The 22,178-nt window shown below is 32.4% G+C and overlaps 1 protein-coding gene across 2 annotated transcripts in view; it reads right to left on the minus strand.

The window, feature by feature from the left end:
• The window catches only part of LOC141547912 (putative ATP-dependent RNA helicase DDX60), a 115,000-nt gene that overhangs the window by 54,904 nt on the left and 37,918 nt on the right, over positions 1-22,178 (minus strand). For both annotated transcript variants that reach the window (XM_074276599.1, XM_074276598.1), the window contains exons 15-23: positions 18,489-18,655; positions 17,808-17,963; positions 17,056-17,205; positions 14,835-14,954; positions 14,033-14,128; positions 10,307-10,422; positions 8,215-8,351; positions 7,994-8,103; positions 3,731-3,835 (exon numbers count right to left, since the gene is read on the minus strand). In XM_074276599.1, the coding sequence (XP_074132700.1) occupies positions 3,731-3,835; positions 7,994-8,103; positions 8,215-8,351; positions 10,307-10,422; positions 14,033-14,128; positions 14,835-14,954; positions 17,056-17,205; positions 17,808-17,963; positions 18,489-18,655 (1,157 nt within the window). The remainder of the gene's footprint in view (positions 1-3,730; positions 3,836-7,993; positions 8,104-8,214; positions 8,352-10,306; positions 10,423-14,032; positions 14,129-14,834; positions 14,955-17,055; positions 17,206-17,807; positions 17,964-18,488; positions 18,656-22,178) is intronic.

Here is a 22,178-nt window from a genome sequence, read left to right on the forward strand (position 1 = left end):
ATTTTAAATCATGAAATCTTTCTGCATCACTCACAGCATCTAACAAAGTATTAACCACATATCAACTACTCAATATTCTCTGAACTATTTGTTGAAACTCTGTACTGTTCTCACACAATGTTAGATCCCAGAGAAATAAAAAATTAGTGTATGGCATGATATGTTATCTTAGAAATCTTAAAATGTAGTTAGGGAGACCAAACAAACATAGAGTGACACAAAAAAACTATATGGAATAACCTATGAAGTGATAAATTTTGCATTGCGCATTATATATATATATATATATATATATATATATATATATATATATATATATATATATGTATACACACACACACACACACACACATGCAATTCAAAAACAAAGTGAATTCAATAATTCAATTCATTTAACTTTGATTAGGCACCTAAATGGAAGATGATATGATGAATGCCAAAGACACAAAGATTTCTTCCCTCAAAAATTTATAGCATGGGAGAAAAAAAAAACAGATTACTATAATTTAAAGAATTAATACACAAATGCAAGCAAGAGACACAAAACAAAGTGCAAGAGAAAAAATCAAAAGTAGAGAAATCTCTTTTTGGAGAAAGGGAGAAAGTCAACAAGTCATTGGAACTAAAGGAATAGATTTTTGACAGACAATGCGCAGAAGTCCATTTTATCCTTTAACTATGGGATTTAGCCTATATAAATGTACAACAACAGAAAAGATCAACTAAAGACCAGAGAGCAATACAAGATCCAATTCAATTGGAGCACTATGTAAAGGAAAGGAAAGTTGTAAATAGAATTTAGCTATAGTCAATGGGAGATTTTGAATTTGCCAAACTACAGAGTTTGTTTTTTCTCCTGTGAAGAATGAGAAGTGTCAGAGTAAATTAATTAGGAAAATATGTGAACACTACAAGTGAAGACTATAGAAGAAACATCAGGAGAATATTATCACATTCAAGAGAAAATGAACTAGGAATTGAATCAGTAGTTGAGTCAAAAGAAAGGCTTGACAAATATAATAAAGGTATAATTAGTACATGAAAGGAAGGAAAAAGGAGAATCAAAGCTTCCAAAGTTTCAAGCCTCAGTGACTTTGAGGATGTTATGTAATGTTTGTGCTATCTACAGAAAGAAGTTAGGTATAGTGGGAGTTTTAGAGGAGAAATTGGTAGATTTAGCTTTGCACATATTCATTTTGAATTACCAATAGAAAGTGTTCAACAGAGTAGGGGAAGTTTGAAACTAAAATTTTGGTGAAAGATCAGAACCAGAGAGCTAAGTATTAGAGTTTACCTGCATAAATTAAATTACATTTATTAGGTATCTATTATGTGCAAAAAAAAATATGATATCAATGAGGAGCATGAAAAAGGAGGGAGAGAGGAGCTACATACACACACACACACACACACACACATATATATATATATATATATATATATATATATATATATATATATATATATATATATATATGTGGATAGGTAGGAAAATAAGTACATGATTACCATAAAAAAGAAATAATCAGAAAGAGAGAGAATGATAATAATGAATGCTCAGCATTTTTGAAACTAAGACAAGAGAGCATGATGTGAATGATGATTATTGAATGAATAAATGAGTGTATGGAGAGAGAAAAGTTTTAGTTGGCAAGAAAATGAAGAGAGGGAAAAGCTATTTATTGGATTTAAAGAAGAGGAGATCACTAGTCACCATGTAAAGAGAAGTTATATTCATATTAATTTTATAAAATTTTAATGTAAAAGGAACATAAAGGAAATGGAAAGAAAAAGTACAGGAGATCATTGTTTAAACACAACTTTAGCAGTAGCAAAAAAGAAGACTAATAAGAGAATAGCTTGAAGAAGTATCAGGGTCAGGAAAAGTTTTGTTTTGTTTTTGAGGTAAGAGAATACCTGAACATGTTTGTAGCATTAAAGGAAGCAACCAATAGATGAGGGTCAATGAAGCGAATTTAAACAAGAAATATATGAGAATGTATTCAATTGAAGACAAAAGTGGGTGGCTTTTTTCTAAGTAGAGGCCTTCCTCATCTTTAAATCAGTGGGTAAGAGCAAGGGACACATAAGGACAGAGAATTTTTAGAGTGCAAAAACTGAGAGAGTAAATCAATAAAATCAAGAAGTAAGGTGATCTACAAGTAATAAAGGGGAAATGGAAATAGGTAAAGTTAGCTTGTAAAAAGAAAAATATTAAGATAGTAAGATCGTCTCTTTAGGCATATTAAGGAATTAATAGTGGACAAATCAAAGGATTCATAACCAGAAGTGATAACCAGTTATGGTTAACCAATGAGTTATGGTTACTATACATATACATATATACATACTATACATATACTTAGTTAACTAACAACAATCTTTAGGGGACTGATTCAGCATGGAAGGTTTTTGCAATCATCATATGAGCATAAGAATATTATCTTAAGTTATTCTGGGTCAGAGCCACTATGCCCTACTATTTTTTTGTCATCATCAGTTTTAAGGGATGTCCAATTTAACAGTAAAAAGTATGGTTTTGTTATACAAAAAATTGTCTAAACTTTTTCTGATTCCATTTACATTTCTTTCTAATATCATCTATTGAAGTAATGACTTCCCTAAGTTTATGAGTCACTGAATAAAAAGTACTGCATATTATTTGTCTTAAATTATTATTATAAATTTGAAAAAAGGTTTACTTATATTTCAGAATTTGGTGAATGAGTTCATGTTTACCTTATTTATGATTCTGTAACTTTTAATTATGCCCTAAATTTGAGTGGAAGAGGCAGCAGTGGTAATAAAGATGAAAGAGAAAATAGAGATGTTTCAGGGAAAGCATTATCTGGATTTATTAGCTAGATGGATATAGGGGATGATTCAATAATGACATGAAATTTTCTCAACTACAGACTGAAAAAATAGTCTTGCTGACAAAGAGAAAGAAGTAGGGATACTTCACTGTAAAGGGGAATTGAATTATTTTAGATCTATTGAGCTTGAGTTGGCAATGGGCCATGGGCAATGCCCCATTTAGATTCCCAGCTTGTATTTGAAATGAACTATTAGATAAAATGTATAGATTTGAAACTCATTAACATAAAAATGATAGATGAATCCATTGGAATGAAAGTTTTACAAGGTAAATAAAGTAGAAAGATATTTTATATCTCTTCTGTAGCATAGATGTATAAATCAGTTGGATTTAATACTGAGAATTCCATGTGGGGTTTGTTGTTATCAGCTTGCTTTTGGTACATTGCTACTATTCTGATTAAGGTTTACATGGAACACAGAAAGAGAGACAGACAGAGATAAAAGGATGGAAGCAGAGAAAGAGAAGAGGGGTTGGATGGAAGGAAAGAAAGAAGCAAAGAGTCATAGACTGAGAATTAGATCACTTCTAGTGATTTCTCTTCTAAAGAAATAATAATTGAGGAATCAAAAAATTTGCTATAAGAAATTTAAAAAAGAGCCAATATCATATAATGGGAAGAAGCTGGAAAAGGAGTATACCAAGCAAGTGTGGTCCATAGTGCCAAGACTCACAGATTCACAAAAAGTGAAGATTGAGAAAATAGCTATTAGATTTAACAAAAGTAATTCCTGATGATCTTAAAAGAACTCATTCAAAGAATAACTAAGTGGAAACAATAGATATTACTGGATTTGATTTTCTTTTTATGATAATATTAATAAAGAATAAATTTTATCAATATCTACTTACTTGAGCCTTGGGCCAAGTTTTCCACACTTGTACCATAGTGTCATACAGCTGTATGCTTTCTCTTGGAGAAAGAGCAAGATCACATGGAAATCCATACTTCTCAATCTGTATAATCAAAGTGAGAGAAAATAATGAAACTTTTTTGTGTTATTTTACATCAGTTCCCTTATTCCACCACCATCTTTTTACCCATGGGTTTAAAAAACTTTTTTATTTAGACAACAAAATGAGAGTATGAAAAATGATACCATGAGATAATGTTCATATTCCTGTTCAAGCATTTCTCCTGAGCTCACTTTATTTTTTTTTTAATTTATATACAGTAAGGGGTAGTAACAACTTTCCTTCAGTACATCCAAGTATTAACTTGATGAGCAAAGCTGAAAATTGATAGCTGGTCATAACTTAAAGCAAATAGAAAGTATTTTGCTCAACTCTATCAGTTATATAGTGGCCCACATTTAATTCACATTTATATAGCATTTTATGATTACTAAACATAGTCCTTTACTCTCAAAAAGGAGAGAGGGAGGGAGGGAGGGAGGGAGGGAAGAATGGAGGAAGGGAAGGAGAGAGGGAGGAAGAAGAAAACATTGCATTATATAGATTGAATATAGCTTCATACAGTTTGAATATGGTCAAATGTCTTTTCTCTTTCCATGCAAAGATTAAAGATTTAGAGTTGGAAGGGGCTTTAAAAGCTACACGAAGTAATTCTTCTCAGTTTAAAATGGATGAAGCTAAGTGATATGATAAAACAAAGAAGCAACCATCATACATCTATCATATATTTGCTTGATCTCCCTTCTGTTGTTTTAAGTTGTTGTAAACTATTTAAGTCCTTTAAATATAAATTTGACATTTATCACAATCAGAATGTTTTAACAGATCTGGACCTAATAAATTCTTAATAATAGAAATGGCATTTATATTATGCTTAAAGTTTACAAAGTGCTTCCTACATATTATCTCAGTTGTTGCCCACACTGTAAGTTAAATGCTCTAATTATTCTCAATAAGAAAGCATCTGAGGTGAGATTTGAACTCAGGTTTTCCTGACTCCAAATCCAGCACTTTATCCAGTGCACTGTCTTCCTAGCCTAGCTGGCTAGAAAATGTAAAATATCTCATTGGAAAAAATAACTGACCTGCAAGATAGATCTAGGAGAGACAAACTAAGAATTATTGGACTTCCTAAAAACCATGATAAAAAAAGAGCCTAGACAACGTCTTTCAGGAAATTATCAAGGAAAAGTGTCATGGTGTCCTAGAACTAGAGGTTAAAATAACCATTGAAAGAATTCACTAATCACCTTCTGAAAGACACTTCAAAATGAAAAATCCAAGGAATATCATAGCTAATTTTCAGAAAAATCAGATTAAAGAGAAAATACCACAAACAGCCATAAAGAAAAAATTCAAATATCAAGGAGCTAGAATCAGAATTACTCAAGACCAAAAAGCTTAAAAGATCGAAGGGCCTGTAATATGATATTCCAAAGGACAAAGGAATTTGGACTGCAGCCAAGAATCAACTGTCTAGCAAACTTAACCATTATTTTTCAGGGGGAAAATGGACATGCAATGAAACAGGTGAATTTCATTTATTTCTGGTGAAAAGACCGAGCTGAACAGAAAATTTGATCTTCAAATCCAGAACTCAAGAGAAGCATAAAAAAGTAAAAAGAAAACAAAAACAAAAAAACAAACAAACAAACAAACAAAATAACTATTTCAAGATAGACGGCAATCTTGCCATGCTTTTTGAGGAAACTTCTGTCCATGTCAGTGTCAAATTTTCCAGAAAGTCTATTCAGTGTGCTGGGAATCTTGTCTGTTGATAATCTATCACTTTATTGCTTGTTCTTACCATGTATTCAGCCCAACTTCTTTTATATTGCCCTGGCAACTTTAACTCTGCTCCTGCTTCAACATTCTTCATTTAAAATAAGTTGTAGCAAATTCACATTCATAATATATATTTCCATTGCTTTTTGTATGACTTAAAATTTTAACTGGACAGATACTATTTTCATGAATACCCATTGAATCACTGTAGATAGATAATGCTGGCAGTACAGTACTGGGCCTGGAGGAAGGAAGAATTGAGTTCAAATCCCACCTCAGCCATTTATAATCTGTGTGACCCTGGACATGTCTCCTAATATGTTTACCTTAGCTTCCTCAACTATAAAATGGAACACTTGTCTTGCAGGGTTGTGAGAAAATCAAATCAGATAATATGTAAATAAGTTATTTGAAAAGCTTTTATCAGTGTCTGTCACCTAATAGTCACTATATAAATGCTTATTCCCTTTCCTTCCCCCAGATCATGTGAAATAAGTCTCTGTTTGACCTTTGTGTTATTAAAAAAAAGCAAAAAACAAAACAAAACAAAACAAAAAAACTGTTCAGTTACCTTAAAGCAATCCAACCTTCTCTTCTTCCCCTATTAAATTTTCAGCCTAATTCATTACCCATCTATAAAGAAAGCTATCCAAAAACTATGTATCAATAATTATCCACCCAATTTTTATCCTAAGCTAAATAGTAGTGAAAAAATGCTTGGCTTTTCCTAAGTGGATATATAGGCAAACTGTTTTGAATGGTTATGGATTTCCTTTAAGTATTCTGGGGCTTGGTGTAATCAACACGATGCCATCTTCAAACAAGAACAACTGGAAGACATTACCATCTATAAGAAATCACTTTTGGACTCTTTGCTTCACCTCCTTTTGATGGCAAAAAATTCCTTGAGTGAATGCATATCTCTTTTTATGTCTTACTTAAAAGTCAGGCATAATAAATAATACATCAAAAAGGCACAAACACTTTAAATGGTCTGTAAATGAATTACTATTATTATTATTGTTCAATTTTTTGAGGAATCTTATGACATTTTGACATATGCATGGGAGACATCGCATTGGAACATTTTTTTTTTTTGTTTTTGTTTTGTTTTGTTTTTGTAGTCAAACAATAAGCACCTACGTTTTCCAAAATATATCTTGCCCTGTATTTTCCTTCCCCTGCTCTTCTTCTACCTTCCATACCTATTGCTTTTTAGAAAGCAAAAAAGGGAAAAGCTGTTCAACAAAAGTAATAAAAACCTCAAGAAATAAGTGTGAGAAAAAGCTTTATGTCAGTATTAGGTGCTAGAAAAATTCTTATTCCAAATGTCAAAATATCAGGAAAAAAATTCTCTTGACTTGAGAAGAATGTACACCTTCACTATATGGAAGTATGCATAGACTCATGGGGCAGAAAGGTTAGGGAAAGAGAGGACTTTATTCATTTATTTTTCCTAATACCTTATACCAGGCTCATGTGTATGGCAATTCCAACAAAGAAATATTTTCACATGATTGTCAGGATAGAATCGCTTCAAGAATATTTTATAAGTCATTGATCACTGTGGGATAAAGCCTTCAACACTTTCATATCATGAGCCATGGAGCATTTTCACAAATAACCTTTCTTCATTTTCCATTATAAGATTGTGTTATTTTTCATCCTACAGAGAAGCAGAAAGCAAGCTAATCCTGTCTTTGTTCTCTCTCTGTTTTAGCAATTAGGAGATTTTGCATATGAATTCAGGACTATCCGGATAATCTAGAGAATAGATGGAAGGAGGGGCTGAAGTAAGGAGTAGGAGAAGGAAAGTAAATATTAGTAGAAAGGAAGTAAGCAGTAGTAATTAAATTAAGGGGTAATTTGACTAGGTAGGAGGACCTGAAGTCTATCAATCTAAGAGCAACTGTTCTTATATTATTCACAGGAACATCACTTTTTGAACAATTTAACCTTTTGTTGAGGCTTATTTTAAATACAATATTTATGATATTCAATAATAATAATAATGATATTTTAAGGTTTTGATAAGAGCTTTATATAGTATCATAGATTTAAGCTTAAAAACCCTTAGTCTTCTATTCTAATCCCCTCCTTTCATTAAATCAGAACACTTACTTGAGAAAAGTAAGATCATAGAGATGAGCATATGTATTTATAATCACACTTGGAGAAAGTAGCACTTATTATATTAATTCATCTAAACTTATATTCTATCATGTGAGCCTGACAGCCACCTTGTTAGGGAAGTGCTATAGATATTATTAACTACATTTTACAGATGTGGCCTAGTTTGCACAGCTAGTAAGTGGATGAGATGGGATGTGAAACCAGGGGGGGGGTTTGATGCCAAATTCAGACCTCAAATCTACTACTTTATATTGTTTCTCAATAATAATTCATTCAACTTACATGATCTGTTGTTAGCGCAGCACATGGATGATAGTGGTCAAAGGCAATGTCACCATCTTGTAGGGAACACACATATTTCTCTAAATCATTATATCTCTCTTCATAAAGGACTATAAGGAAAAAAAGAATGAAGTTTTAAAATAGGAAGGACTCATTGGATAGAAAATGAGCAAAAGGTAAAAGGGTAAAAGAATACACTAAAAACTCAAGATTGAAAATACCGAGTCTGATTTTGTAGGATTTCTTTGCTTTTAAGTGTCTTTGGGAGGCTCTGACACGTCGAGCATCGAGAGTAGGATGAAAATCATCTATGCTCTTTTCTGCTTCCTGCCAGTATCTTTTTACAGATTGTAGCCACCTGAATAAAAAGGAAAGGACATATTGTTTGATCAGAAACCAGAACACTAAACTATGGGTTAAATTGTTTGTTGGAAGTGAGATTATTTAACTTTAGCAGTAGTAGAAGAAGAAGAAAGAAAAAGAGGAAGAGGAAGAGAGGAAGAAGAGAAAGAGGATGAAGAAATGGAGGAGAAAGAGAGAGAAGGAAGAAAGGAGGAAGAGGAAGAAGAGAAAAGTAGGAAGAGAAAGAGAAAAATGAAGAAAAAGAGGAGGTGGTGGTGGTAGTACTAGTCATAGTTGTCATCATCATCAAAAGCTCTAGAATTTTATTCTGTGACAAGTGCAAAAGTAGCATAAGAAAACATTGGTTGGGGAGTCTGAAAAAGGTGACTTCAGATCCAAATTTGGATAGTTATTCTCTGTGTAACCTTGGACAAATCAAGTAACTTCTGTCTGCTTAAGTTTTCTCATCTGTAAAATAGGGTTATTTTATACCTAAGTCCCAGGGAAATAAATGAGAGAAAAAATGAAATAAAATTTATTAAAGCAATTATATAAATAGTTATTATTATTATTATTAATTATTATTATTATCTATTCAGATATGTGACACTGAAAAGGAATAAAGGATTTGCCTGGGAGTCAGGAAGAGTTGGGCTCAAAATTTTGAACCCAAAATTTTCTGGAATAAAATTATGAACTATTTTTACATTAATCAGATCTAATATACCTAGAAGAATGTATAATTTTAATAAATCTTTGAATCAGATTCATATTAATGCTTGCATTTTTTTAGAAACTTATAAATGGTCTTTAACAGTTTATGTTCTTTTTAAAAAATAAAATGCTTTTGATTTAAAAAAAAAAAAAAGTCCTGCTTCAAACACACACTGGCAAATCATAAAACTTCTTGATTCTCCAAGTCATTCTCCAAAACTCTAAGTCATGGATGAATTACCAATGTAAAGAGGTTGAAGGAGTTTCCACACAGGAATTTGTCCACAATGATGATATTAAACATTTAAACTAATAATAATAATGTAGGAAAAATAGTGTTACTTTTCATGTCTTTTATTTTTGACAGATCACTTTTGTTGCCCTAAAGATAGTCATTTTTTTTCTGTTTTCTATAGAGTAAGCTTATATAATATGATAAAATAGAATATAATATGATAAAATAAGAAATTATGGAAGGGTTCAATTCAGAAAAAAGACTGGAAAAACTTGAAAACTTGTGAATGGGATGAGTAGAGTCAGGAAAAAATTACATAGTAATAGTATTGTAAAAATAAACAACTATGAAGGACTTAAAAAACCTTTGATCAATATAATGACTAACCATAGTACCAGAGTACTCAAAATGAATTATGGCACCCATCTTCCAACAAAGATGAAATATGATGGCCTTAGAGTACAGATTAAGTTATGGATAGAGAGATAGATCTCCAAATATAATTACACCTAGAGTCTAAATAGAATAAATGGAAATTGAGATTTTTATCAATATAGATGATCTAGATAGATATAAATATAGATAAAGATATAGAGTTAATAGAGATGGAAGTAGAAGTAAACTGGAAATAGCCATGAGTAAATATAGATATAAATGTAGATTTAGATATAGATGACATGTGGTCAATGTTAGAATTTTTTGCTTGAATATATACATTTTTTATAAAGATTTTGTTTTTCTTTATTTTTTTTTCACTTGGGTTAAGTAAAGTGGTTTGAACTAGATGACAACCCTGAAGTTCTATAATTGTATGCATTTGTTAGGGAGCAAGTATCTGGAAATGTATAAGGGGACCATATTTCCTGGAATGGAAATGGTCCCATTTTGCTGGAAATCAGTAGAAATACCCACTAGAAACTAGAGGACTCATATAGATTGGAAAAATTACAATTATTCAAAACAAAAACAATTGTTCTTGGAAGAAGAATGATCTTCTGATCCAGAGAAAGAATGATGCCTACGCAGTGAGATGTTCAGGATTGCTGATAGTTGCTGAAAGAGCCAAAAAAGGACATCGAATCATAACCAGCAGATGTTCCCAAATTTCGGCTCCAATTTGTCCCCCAAGACAATGAACCTATGGATGTGAAAAAAATATTTGAATCAAAGAATTAATATGGGGATAATGTATGAAAACGGAAAATGAAAATGAAATATGAGAGCAGAAATAAAGCAGTTTGGGGGTGGTTATGACTATGAAGACATAGTAAAGAGTGGAGTCTTTTAAAGGATAAATTATGCTAATCAAAGAAATAATGATAAAATGTGAAAAAAGTAAGTTCCATGAGGAACTCTCATTACTTGATTTAAAAAAGAAGAGAAATTATTTAAAATAATCTGATAATATGTCAACTTTCCTTTTGAATCAGACCTGATCAAATACCATCTAGTTTATTTAAATGTAACTTGATTTAATTGACAAATATGTGCTAAGAATACATTACATGCAAAGTATTATATTAAGCATTGAAGGAGATACAAAGATAAGACAAAGTCTCTGTCCCCAAAGCTTCCAGTCTAGTGCTTTTCTCTAATGTTTCAGTAAAATATAACTTTTTTTTTCCCCAAAAAATATCTATAAGCAAGTATAATCATGCTTTTTTTTTTCCCCAAAAAAAAGGAAACAATGTATAGACAACTATGGGACAAATTCAATATCACTATCTAGTACAGATCCTATTATTAGGACAAACGTTTTTCAACAATAATCTGATTAGTTAAATTCCAATTATTTCTTTATCAAGGGGAGCCAGAAAACATAGGTAGGATAGTCAGACTATTTCAGGAAAAAACAAAACTATTGTATTATATATGTATCCTGTTCTTACCACAGAGTAGGAAAAAGTCAGAATCAGTGTGGTTTTATAAATCTTTTTTGATATTTGGGCTATAAATCTCTTGTGGAAAATAATTTATTTTGTATTTTACATAAAGAAATCCTGTGACTTATGTAATTATAAGGATTTCATAATCATTATGAAACTGTCAGGGCTACTATGGGGAAGGGGCCAGATGGCTTCAGAGTCAGGAAGACTTGGATTGACAGTCTCTAATCCATACTAGCTATTTGACTTTGGGTAAATCACCTAACTTTTTATGTCTCAAGCAATTCTCTATAACCAGGGATCAAAAACCATTTACATGAGACTCTGCTCAATCTCCTTAAAGATTAATTACTAAATACTTGTTGCCATTATGAAGGGTGGAGTTGTAGAGAATTTAGAAGAGGAGAGAAATATTGGACTTTGGGTTTTTAGATTCTAAAAGGAAGGCACACTTCCTGATTCTCTTGTAAGAAAGGTCCCAGAAGAAAGAGAAAGTCTCTGGGGGAAAGTTGGCATGGAGAAGAATGGGCATTTCAATCATGCCTCCTTTATCAGCTTACCATAATAGAGACTTCAGGGAAGTTCCCTTTGAGTGGCATCTGGGATTCTCTATTGGTTGAGCTGAGATATTTCACTCCTAGTGAGGACTCATTGAATCTGTATATTCTTTAATATAACTTCATTTATATAATATATCTGATTTCTCTTTATTCTTGATTTGGATAAAGGGATTTATGCCCTATAGCATTTTGTGATCTTTGTGTAATGGGCTTTTTAGTGGAAAGCTTTTGGATAACTAACTTGGAAGACTCCTTCCCTATTAAGAAAGTGCAACTAGAAATTGCTTTCCTAGGCCAACAATATTTAAAGTGGCAGATAAAATTCTAGCCTCATTTTTCTCTGAGGAGAGAGAAGTAGCTAGCCTCTGACCTCTATTTCCCAATCCCTTTCTAGTAGGAATCAATGTCTCTACTTGAGAAATGTAGGTGGAGACTCTATAGATAACTATCTATGGCTCCCTGCTAGTCACATCTAGATAGACCTATGTGGACATACCTAACTTATATGGGCAACATAGACATAGACACATATACAGATATACACAGAGATACACAAACATACATATATACACAGACATATAGATAATTCACAGACATATACATCAAGAGAAACAGTAAAACATATTTAATCACACAGATATGCACACACAAAGTCACCAAAAAACAGACATTAGAAGGAGAACAGAAAGCTCGAGGGGGGGTTTATAACTAATGTCTCTGATAAGTCTCATTTCTCAAATATATAGAGAACTGAGTCAGATTTATAAGAATACAAGTCATTCCCTAATTGATAAATGGTCAAAGCATATGAACAGGCAGTTTTCTGTGAAGAAATTAAAGCTATCTAAAGTCTTATGAAAAAATGCTCTAAATCACAATTGATTGGAGAAATGCCAATTTAAAAAAACACTTATCATAGAATATTACAGAAAAGATAAATGATAAATGTTGGAGTGAATGTGGGGAAATTAGGGCACTAAGGAACTGTTGCTGGAATTGTAAACTGTTCCAACCATTCTGAAAGCAATTTGGACCTATGCCCAAAGGGCAATCAAACTGCATATTCTTTAATCCATTAATACCACTACTAGTTTTACATTCCAGAGAGATCAAAGAAAAGGGGAAAGGATCTATTTGTACAAAAATATTTATAGTAACTTTTTTGTGGTAGCAAAGAATTACAAATTTAGGGAATGCCTATCAATTGGGCAAAGACTGAACAAGTTGCCTATGATTGTAATGGACTACTATTGTACTATAAGAAATGTCAAGCAGGTTAATTTCTGAAAAAAAAAAACCTGGAAATATTTACATAAAGCAATACAAAGTGAAATGAGCAGAACAACAAAAACATTTTAAAGAGTAATAGTAATCTTGTATGATAATCAGCTATGAATGACTTAGCTATTCTTAGAAATATAATGATCAGAGATAATTGTGAAGGACTAAATATGAAAAATGCTACCCATTTCCAAAGAAAGAAGCAATGGATTCTGAATACAAATTGATGCGTGTTTTTTTTCCAGTTTATTTTTTATGGGATTTTTTTGGTCTGCATTTTATTTCACAACATGAATAATATGAAAATATTCTTTGCATGATTACATATATATATACTAGATAAAATTGCTTACCACCTCAGAAAGGAGTAAAAGGAAGGAGGTCTGAAGAGAATTTGCTACTCAACATTTTTTAAATGTTAAAAATTGTCTTTATGTGTAATAAGGAAAAATAAAATGTGATTTTAAAATGTACACAAAAAAACCCAGTGATACACATGGACACAAACACAACACCTTACATATCTAAGATTATATGTTTTATACTGATCGGCATTAGTAGGGGAAATTCCCTTCCAGAAGACCCCTAGTTCAAAATCATAAGTCTGGCAAAAATTAATAAATAAACAAATTGGAAGAAATTACTGTTTAAATAATCATCATCACTATCAACAAGAAAAAGCCTTCTTCTCCAGTCTATAAATTTAAGTCCAGGGAAGCTCTCTAAGGACTTAAGATATAACAGGAAGATTCTATTCTTATTATAATACAAGAAACAGATGGAAGAATTTCTCACTCATATAACTTTGTAGGTACACTGATACATACTAGAACCTGAATGGGAGAATGGAACCAAATTATAATAATTCCCTAGCATAGAATAGGAGAGAAAGCAGTTCCATTCTGAGCCCCATCAAAGAGAATTAACTTAATTCTCATTAGCAAAAGAATATCTGAAGTAATTTTATCCCCAAAATAATCTCAGGAATTACCCACCCCCTGAAAAGTGGCATATTACTTACCTCATCAAATATAACATATCTGATCTTTTCTACCCATTTTTGACGATTAGGGGAAAGTAACAGGATTTCAAAACAGGCTGGCACTGTTACAAGGACCTACAAAAACATGTGTATGATTGACTCTTTTGAAACCTACTGATAAAATAATAACAATAATAATAATAATACACTTAAATGGTGATTTAAAATTTGCAAAACGTCTAAATGGATCAATCGAATCTATAATTAGCATTTTAGGAATAGTTTCATAGAACTTCTGATGCATCATGGGTACATTTTTGCTTAAATTCCTTCAACAAATGAAAGAAAGAATATCAAAAAGACAGGAAAAAACTAATATTTGACTAAGGAATTCTCCCTTCTTGTTCTGATTTGTTTCATTGTGAACAGTTCTGGCAAGAAATATGTCCTACCCTGGAATTCATCCAACACCAAATACAAATTCAAATCAAGAGCAGTACTGCTAAAAATCCTTATGAGATTAGCTATTGTCATGAGCATGTTCATAAATATAGATACAGAGAAAACAAGCTTAAATTGGATGTTAGAAGACTTGCTCAAGTGTTTACTGTCAATGTGATGACAGATCCCTTTGGCTGCTTTACCAAAGGTGGGAGTAGTAAAGCCATGAGCACTGTTCCTAACTTAGTAAGTTTGAGTGAAATTTAATCATTTCATTAATTTTATATTTCATTAATAAAATCAAACTTTTCCATCTCAGATTTTTTCTTTATAAAGTCAGAGAAGTACTAAGCATTTTTCTGTAGCAATTTGATCATAAACACTCTGTAGCATTGAGTACCTGACAGTTTAATGCATAGTGGCGATAATCCCTTGTGAAAACACCACATAGAACTTGACCTTCTGGCAGGTGTTTAGTGAAACGACTCTGGACAGTGGTTGATACTTGGTTAACAAGGGCCTAGTTAATGCAGAAAGGAAGCACATTAAGCAAAATCACAATAGAATAACAATGATTAGAATTTTTATTTGGAGAACATCACACCTGGGATTTCACTTGTATCAAGAACTCCCTGATAAGGAAACTCCTAGCAAATGAGATCACCAATTATTTTTCACTTTTAATCTTAAAGAATCATCTGAGTCATTAAAAAATTAAAGTTCTAGAACAGGGTCATAGAATCAATCCATAACAAATATGAGACTTGACCTCAAGACTAAGCCTCTCTATCCATTATTCCATGTTGCCTTTAAGGTAAAATCTAAAAGATAATTTTAAAATTACGATACTCTTTTCCTTACACCAACTAGCTGCCTTCAAAGTCTGCTTGCTAGATCATGACTATACTAAGACGAGTAAAAGCCAGCATAAGAAACAGCATATATATATGTGTGTGTGTGTGTGTGTGTGTGTGTGTGTGTGTGTGTGTGTGTGTGTGTATGGGAGGATGCGTGTATGTATATGTATACATAGATATACATATATGTGTGTGTATAAAGGCATAGACACAAGCACATACAAATATATTTTATACTTATGAATTGATGCAGAGGGAGAATTGTCTCCTCTCTTATTTTCCTTTATTTGAATTGTATTCTATGAGCAAAATTCTATTTTCTCCCCTTCCTACCTCCTTGACCTTCACAAAGTAAGAAAAACAAATCCCCTATAACAGAAATATATAGCCAAGGAAAACAAATGCCCACAATATCTACTTCCAAAATGTATGCCTTATTCTATACCTCGAGTGAAAAATCTGTCCTCCTGGAGGATAGATAACATGCTTTCTCATGGGTATTATTTGCAAAATGGTTGGTCATTGAACCAAGTATAGTTCATGAATGTAATAGAATCTAACTTCACAGTGAAAAATAAAAAAAGTGATGGCCCTAGAGAAACTTGGGAAGATTTGTGTAAACTGATGAAGAGTGAAATGAAAAGAACTAAATAGAGCAGTTTATATACTAATAACTAAATTGTAAAGGCAAATGATTTTGAAACATTTATGAATTTGGATTTATGTAATAAATATGATTCTAGAGCAGCCATGCTGAAACATGCTGCCCACCTTTGACAGAAAGATACTGAACTTATGCTGAAAAAATAACATATATTTTCTGATGCGGTTAATATGAGAATATGTTTTGTTTGATTATATCTATTGGTTAAAATTTTTCTTTTTCTTTTTCAGGAGTGGGAAAAAATTCAAGTTGCTTGCCAACTATAAAAAAAAATCATTTAAAAAAGAAACAGGAGAGCAAAAAAGGACAAGAAAAAACTCTTTAAAAGGACCAGGAGTCAGGGAATGGGTCCTATCCAGCTTTGCCACAAACTAGTACTAACTAATAACCAGTGACTAATGACTTTGACCAATCATTTTAATCTCTCCAGGCTTCCATTTTCTCCCCTGTAATATAAAAGAGTTGAATTAGATAATTTCTTAGGTCCCTTTAAGTTCTGTGATTGAGATTCTATTATTGTATCCTCTAAAACATATGGTATAATGGGCCCCAGGCCTGATATTAGGAAAAGTAATTTTCCTGAGTTCAAATCCACCCTCAGATACTTTTTGGCCATGTAACCCTGGGCAAGTCACTTAACCCTGTTTGCCTCAGTTTCCTCATCTGTAAAATGAGATGAAGAAGGAAATGGCAAACTGTTTTTGTATCTCTGTCAAGAAAATCCCAAATATGGTCATAGGAGTTAGACATCATTGAAACAACTGAACAAGTAAATACACAAATATGTGAGAGAACTGTGATTTCAGCAATGTGGGGAATTCCAAGTTTGGGAAGCTCCTCTAATAATATAGCAGATAGTTTAACTGTGATTTATTAGGTAAGGCCAGACATTTAGTTACTGAGGCAGGGTTTAAACCCACATCATCCTGTCTCAAAGTCCAAGTGCTCAATCTATCACACTATCTCAGTCCCTAAAGAGGAAGAGGAAAATTAAACAAATAAAATTAATAAAATAAAATTAAGTCCATCCTTTACAGCTATACATTGCTTTAGAAAGGAGGGGATATAAGTCAACAAAATTACATATGCTTAAACTCTACCTTTGTAGGGGCCACATATACAATCACTCCATCATCGCTCTCCCTCAGAACTTTCTCCATGCAGTAGTAGGAGGCATATGTCTTCCCCGATGATGTGGGTGCAACAATCACAGCTGACTCATTATTGTCCACCACATCAAGAAGCTCTCGCTGCATATTTGGGAGTAATGTGCATGTGAAAAGTAATGAAATCTGACTTATCAAAATGCTAGGCAAATAATATCATGTAAATCAGCATAATGTCAATGGATTTCTTCAAACCCATGCCTACATTGCAAAGCACTTCATAAGATTAACCAAATCCTGAACTGGAAATAAGGCTTTCATGAATGGAGGGAGGGGGTATTTATTTAGTATTTAATTTGTATACTTATTTGTGTTCTGATTATTACTCCCCCATAGGACATAAAAATCTTGAAGTAAGAGGATATTTCTTTTTTGCCTTTGCATCCCTAACACCTAGCTTAGGGCCTAGCTCCCAGTAAGCATTTAATAAATGTTTTTTTTTTTTTTTTTAATTCAATTAAATTTCTTTGAAGTCTTTTTCAGATCTAAATCTTGACCTTAAGATGAACAGAAATACCCCATTTTTTAAATTGTACCAAAACATATTTATACAAAAAGCTCTCATGCAATATATAATGATTTCACAATTTTGTGGTAAATTATCCATATGTATACATGATAATGAAAAGTTCTGTTGAAGTTTCACATGAAAATGAAATTTAAGAAAATAAGCTCAAAATCATTACCTGCCATGTGTCTGGAATAAAATCCTTTACCCTTGGATCTGGATCTTTTCTCTCATCCCGGAACAAGTAATGTCCCATGTGTTGTAACTGAAAGCGAGCTGGTCCCATATTAAGAGCATAGTGAACCTTTTTGCTATTTTTATCTTTTTCCATAACCTGTAAAATTGATTTACTATTTGAATTATATGATAATGTACATTGATGCATTCAACAAATAGGTTCTTATTGTATGCAAAACACAATTTCTTCAGACTCTCAAATGGTATATAATTGTTTGGGAGATAATTTGCCAACTCTATTATTAATTTGGAATGAGGAAAGTAATTACAATGAAGAGAAATATAATCCTCATACCGACTGCCAATGCACTGATTGGCAACAGGAGAGATTATGTAAGATTATGTAACTATGAACTCTAAACTCTAAACATTTCATTAAAATCAAAGCCATACTTTTTCTTTTCACATGATATAATTAACTAATAATAATCAATTTTATATTGGTTTGAGTTCAGGTAGGTAAGTTGATAATAATGCATTTGTAGAATGGACCTAAAGCAAAATATGTTGTCAAAATGTTTTTTACCAGAAGTTCTATTTATTCCACTAATTATATGAGTCTTTAAAAGTGTAGGAAAAATGTAATTACTGAAGGAAAAAATATACATTATTCAAACATTACCTGTGTAGGATCCAAAGTTCTGGCCAAATTGTCAAATCCCAAGTATTTAAGACATCTGGATATCTTCTTTTTATCTGGCTCCTGCAAAAATTCCTGGTATTTTCCCATTATGGAATGGATTCTTTTCATCATGTGAATAGCTATACTGAAATCTTTTCTTACTCTCCCTAGGTTAAAGTAAAAATAATAATAATTTAAAATATCCAATCTTCACAATCTGTATAACTGAGACCCTATTTTGTACAAAACACTGTTGGGCTTTGTGAGATTTTTTTTAAAGATATAATTCTTACTGTCATGAGACTTGCTATTAATAGTTGAAATCAGGCCCATACAGAAATCATTATAAAGCATAAATATGAAAGTACTATTAGAATGGGACAAAGTCCTCTGGCAATACAGAGGAGAAAATCATCACTAAAGAAAAGACTGGAGAATTGGATGGGGAGAAAATGAAGCAAGGATTCAGAAAGAAACTTCATCTGATCTAAACTCTGAAAACTGCAGTAATTAGACTGTTAGAATGGAAGCTCCTCATGAATAGGGATTGTTTCATTCATTCACTGTGTTTGTATCTTCATTGCCAGGTAAATATTAGGTATTTAATAATTACTTGATGATTGATTGATGGATCTCTTGCTGGAAGTAGCAATGAGACAGCATTCCAGGTGAAAAGAATGGAGTATATAAAGGTATGAAACATCTGACCAGATATTTGAAAGAAGTTAAAACATCCAAGTTGCCTACTAGTAGGGTATATAAAAGGTAGTGTTCGGAAATAAGACTTGGAAAGATATACTTGGGACCAAATCATGGGCAATCCTGAATGTCAGGATTAGGTTATTTTAATCTATGGTAAAGAAGTCCTTACTAAAGGTTTTGAGAAAATGAGGTTATATGATTAGAAATGGGATTTAAAGATCAATGTGACAGCCATGTATAGGATGGATTAAAGGGGGGGGAGAGTTTTGAGAATGAAAAGATGAGAAGATGGAAGAAATATTGTGGAAGAGCAATCCTAATCATCCAGGCTCACAATGTGTCAACCAAGGTATCTTCCTCAACTCTCCACTTACATTCACTCTCCTCCTCTACCCATATTCAACTTACAGCCAACTCTGACATTTCTGCCTTTAGGATATGTGTGTGTGTGTGTGTGTGTGTGTGTGTGTGTGTATGTGTACATATATATGTAAAGGGCTGAAACTGAGTTGCACTGAGGTCCAAACACTTGAGGCTAATTACCAATTGGACAATACTCTATTAGCATATGCTTGGAGAAAGAATGGCCCTGCCCACTATCCTGTGGCTGGCTCAATCTGTGGGTGTATACAGATTGTTTATTGTAAGAGGCATCTGGGGTGGAATAGGATAAGCAGGATCATTCTTTGGTGGTGGAGAGAGAGAAAGAAGGTGTGGAGATTCCTATATCTATTCCCCTGACTGTGACCCCAAAAGATGAACAATAAAGATCAAGGATTTTTGCTTATCCTGACTCTGGCTGATTCTAAGGTATCCAGGTTGCTAACTCAGTCTTATATATATATATATATATATATATATATATATATATATATATATATATATATATATATATATATATATCTCCAATCCATCCTCACATCAGCTGCCAAAGTAATATTTCTAAAGCACAAGTCTGACCATGACACATACCTCCTCAATAAATTCCAATGACTTCCACTTCCTACAGGATCAAATATAAAATATTTTGTTTGGTTTTAAAAGATCTTTCCAACTTGGTGATTCTTACATACCCATTTTCTAATACAGTACTCCCTTCCATCTATCTATAATACAGATACATTAGTCGTTTTCCTATTCCTTAAACTAGACACTCTATCTTACAACTTTGCCTATGAACCTATGGCTTAAGAATGGCTTAAACAGTGGTAGAAATTTTAATAAAATAGACTAATGAAATCACAAGTCTGGATTAATCATAGAAAGCTATAGATTCAATCTAATCCAGTGAACATTTATTAAGGCCCTACTCTTTACAAAGCATTGAACTCAAGGAAGTTGCATTCTGATAATATAAACAATAGTGATAGATAATTCAAAGGTTAATTTTTCCTGTAGCAATTATAGATCTTATGGAGAAATGATTGAGGGCAATGGGGGGGGGGGTAGAGAAAATAGTTAAACCTTTGAGATTAGGATTTCATTAAGTAGAGGGGAATCAGAAAAGTTTTGTAGGGATCATGAGTAAAATCCTAAGAGATAAAATTAAGCGCATGTTCTGAAAAAAAGAAAAAGATAAATCTGGCTAGGGAGAAGCAACTTTATTGGGGAGAAGCAGCTAATAATATTGAAAAGTAGTTGTGAGATTAATCTGATGACAGAGTATTAAAGCAGCATAAATGTAGAGAGCCTTGAAGTAGGCAGACTAATTAAAACTATTTAGGCAATGGGTTTTTTTATGGGTACTACTAAACATCCCTTCACAATGTCAAAAATCAAGTATTTCTGTCCATCTCCATTTTTCTCCAACTAGCCCCTTAAATCATTTTCATGTTTCCTAAAGATCAGGAAGAGGTAAAGTGAAGTAATAAAGAACATGTTAATCACTCCTCAAAAAGATGGAAGGGGATAGGATCAAAGATATAGGGATAAGGCTTTTTCCTGGCAATGAAAAGAACTTCCTAATCCTCTGAGACTGAAAGAAGGAGAGAAGGGGGAGGACAGAGAGGCTTTACTGTAGTAAGGATTATAACTTTTAAAAAGGCTATAATCAACTATCCCAGTTTCATATTTGAAATATAAGGTGAATTTAGAATTGAAAACTTTAAATACATTTTTTAAAGAAGAAAGAAAGAAAAAATAAATATGAGGTGAGGTCATTTTCTAAGAGGTTGGGGATGAGACAAATCGGGGATAAAACTGGTAAAATGGTTTGAAAGGGAGCATAAATTATTTGAAACAGCTACTACAATCAGAGATGAATAAATTGCCATGCAATAATGAGGGCCCAGGAAAATTTAGAAAGCATCAGTTTCTTGTGAATATAATCATGATTATGCCCATAGAGAAAAGTGTACTTTACCTTGGACCAATGAAATAGCAGCAAATTTCAGTACCATTTTGTTGGATAAGGAAAGGAATAGGAATCAGAATGAATTTTGAAGGAAATCCTGAATTTAAAATTAAATTCCTGCTTCACAGTGGTTTTGGAGAAAATGAAATGAAATACTGGACATAGAATATTAGGATCATTAAGTAATAACTATATTATAGGTGGCCTAGTCCACTCACAAACTCATCTTTCCCCCTCTCCCAGTTTACAGATAAGGAATCTAAGGCTAGAGACATTAAATAAGCTGCCCACAATCACACAGAAAATAAAGGCAAGAATCATGGTTCTAATTCAGGTCTATCTAGTCACTATAATAAAGTTCAACTCTTTTTTTCCCATTGCAACATATGTATATATATATATGTGTGTGTGTGTGTGTGTGTGTGTGTGTGTGTGTGTGTGTATGTTCAATTTTTTTCTCCTAGGTGTTCTTTTTAAATTAAAGTCAGAGTTGTTAACTATTTGTGGTGCAGTTAAAAACATGTTAGCTTTGAAAAACAGAGACCTGGACTTCAGTTCCATTTCATCTGCTTACTGTTTTGGTGCTATTTATTTTTATTCTTTTAAACTATTTATTATTAATAACAATATAATTA

Source organism: Sminthopsis crassicaudata, chromosome 6, assembly GCF_048593235.1.
Source record: "Sminthopsis crassicaudata isolate SCR6 chromosome 6, ASM4859323v1, whole genome shotgun sequence".
NCBI classification, from domain to species: domain Eukaryota; kingdom Metazoa; phylum Chordata; class Mammalia; order Dasyuromorphia; family Dasyuridae; genus Sminthopsis; species Sminthopsis crassicaudata.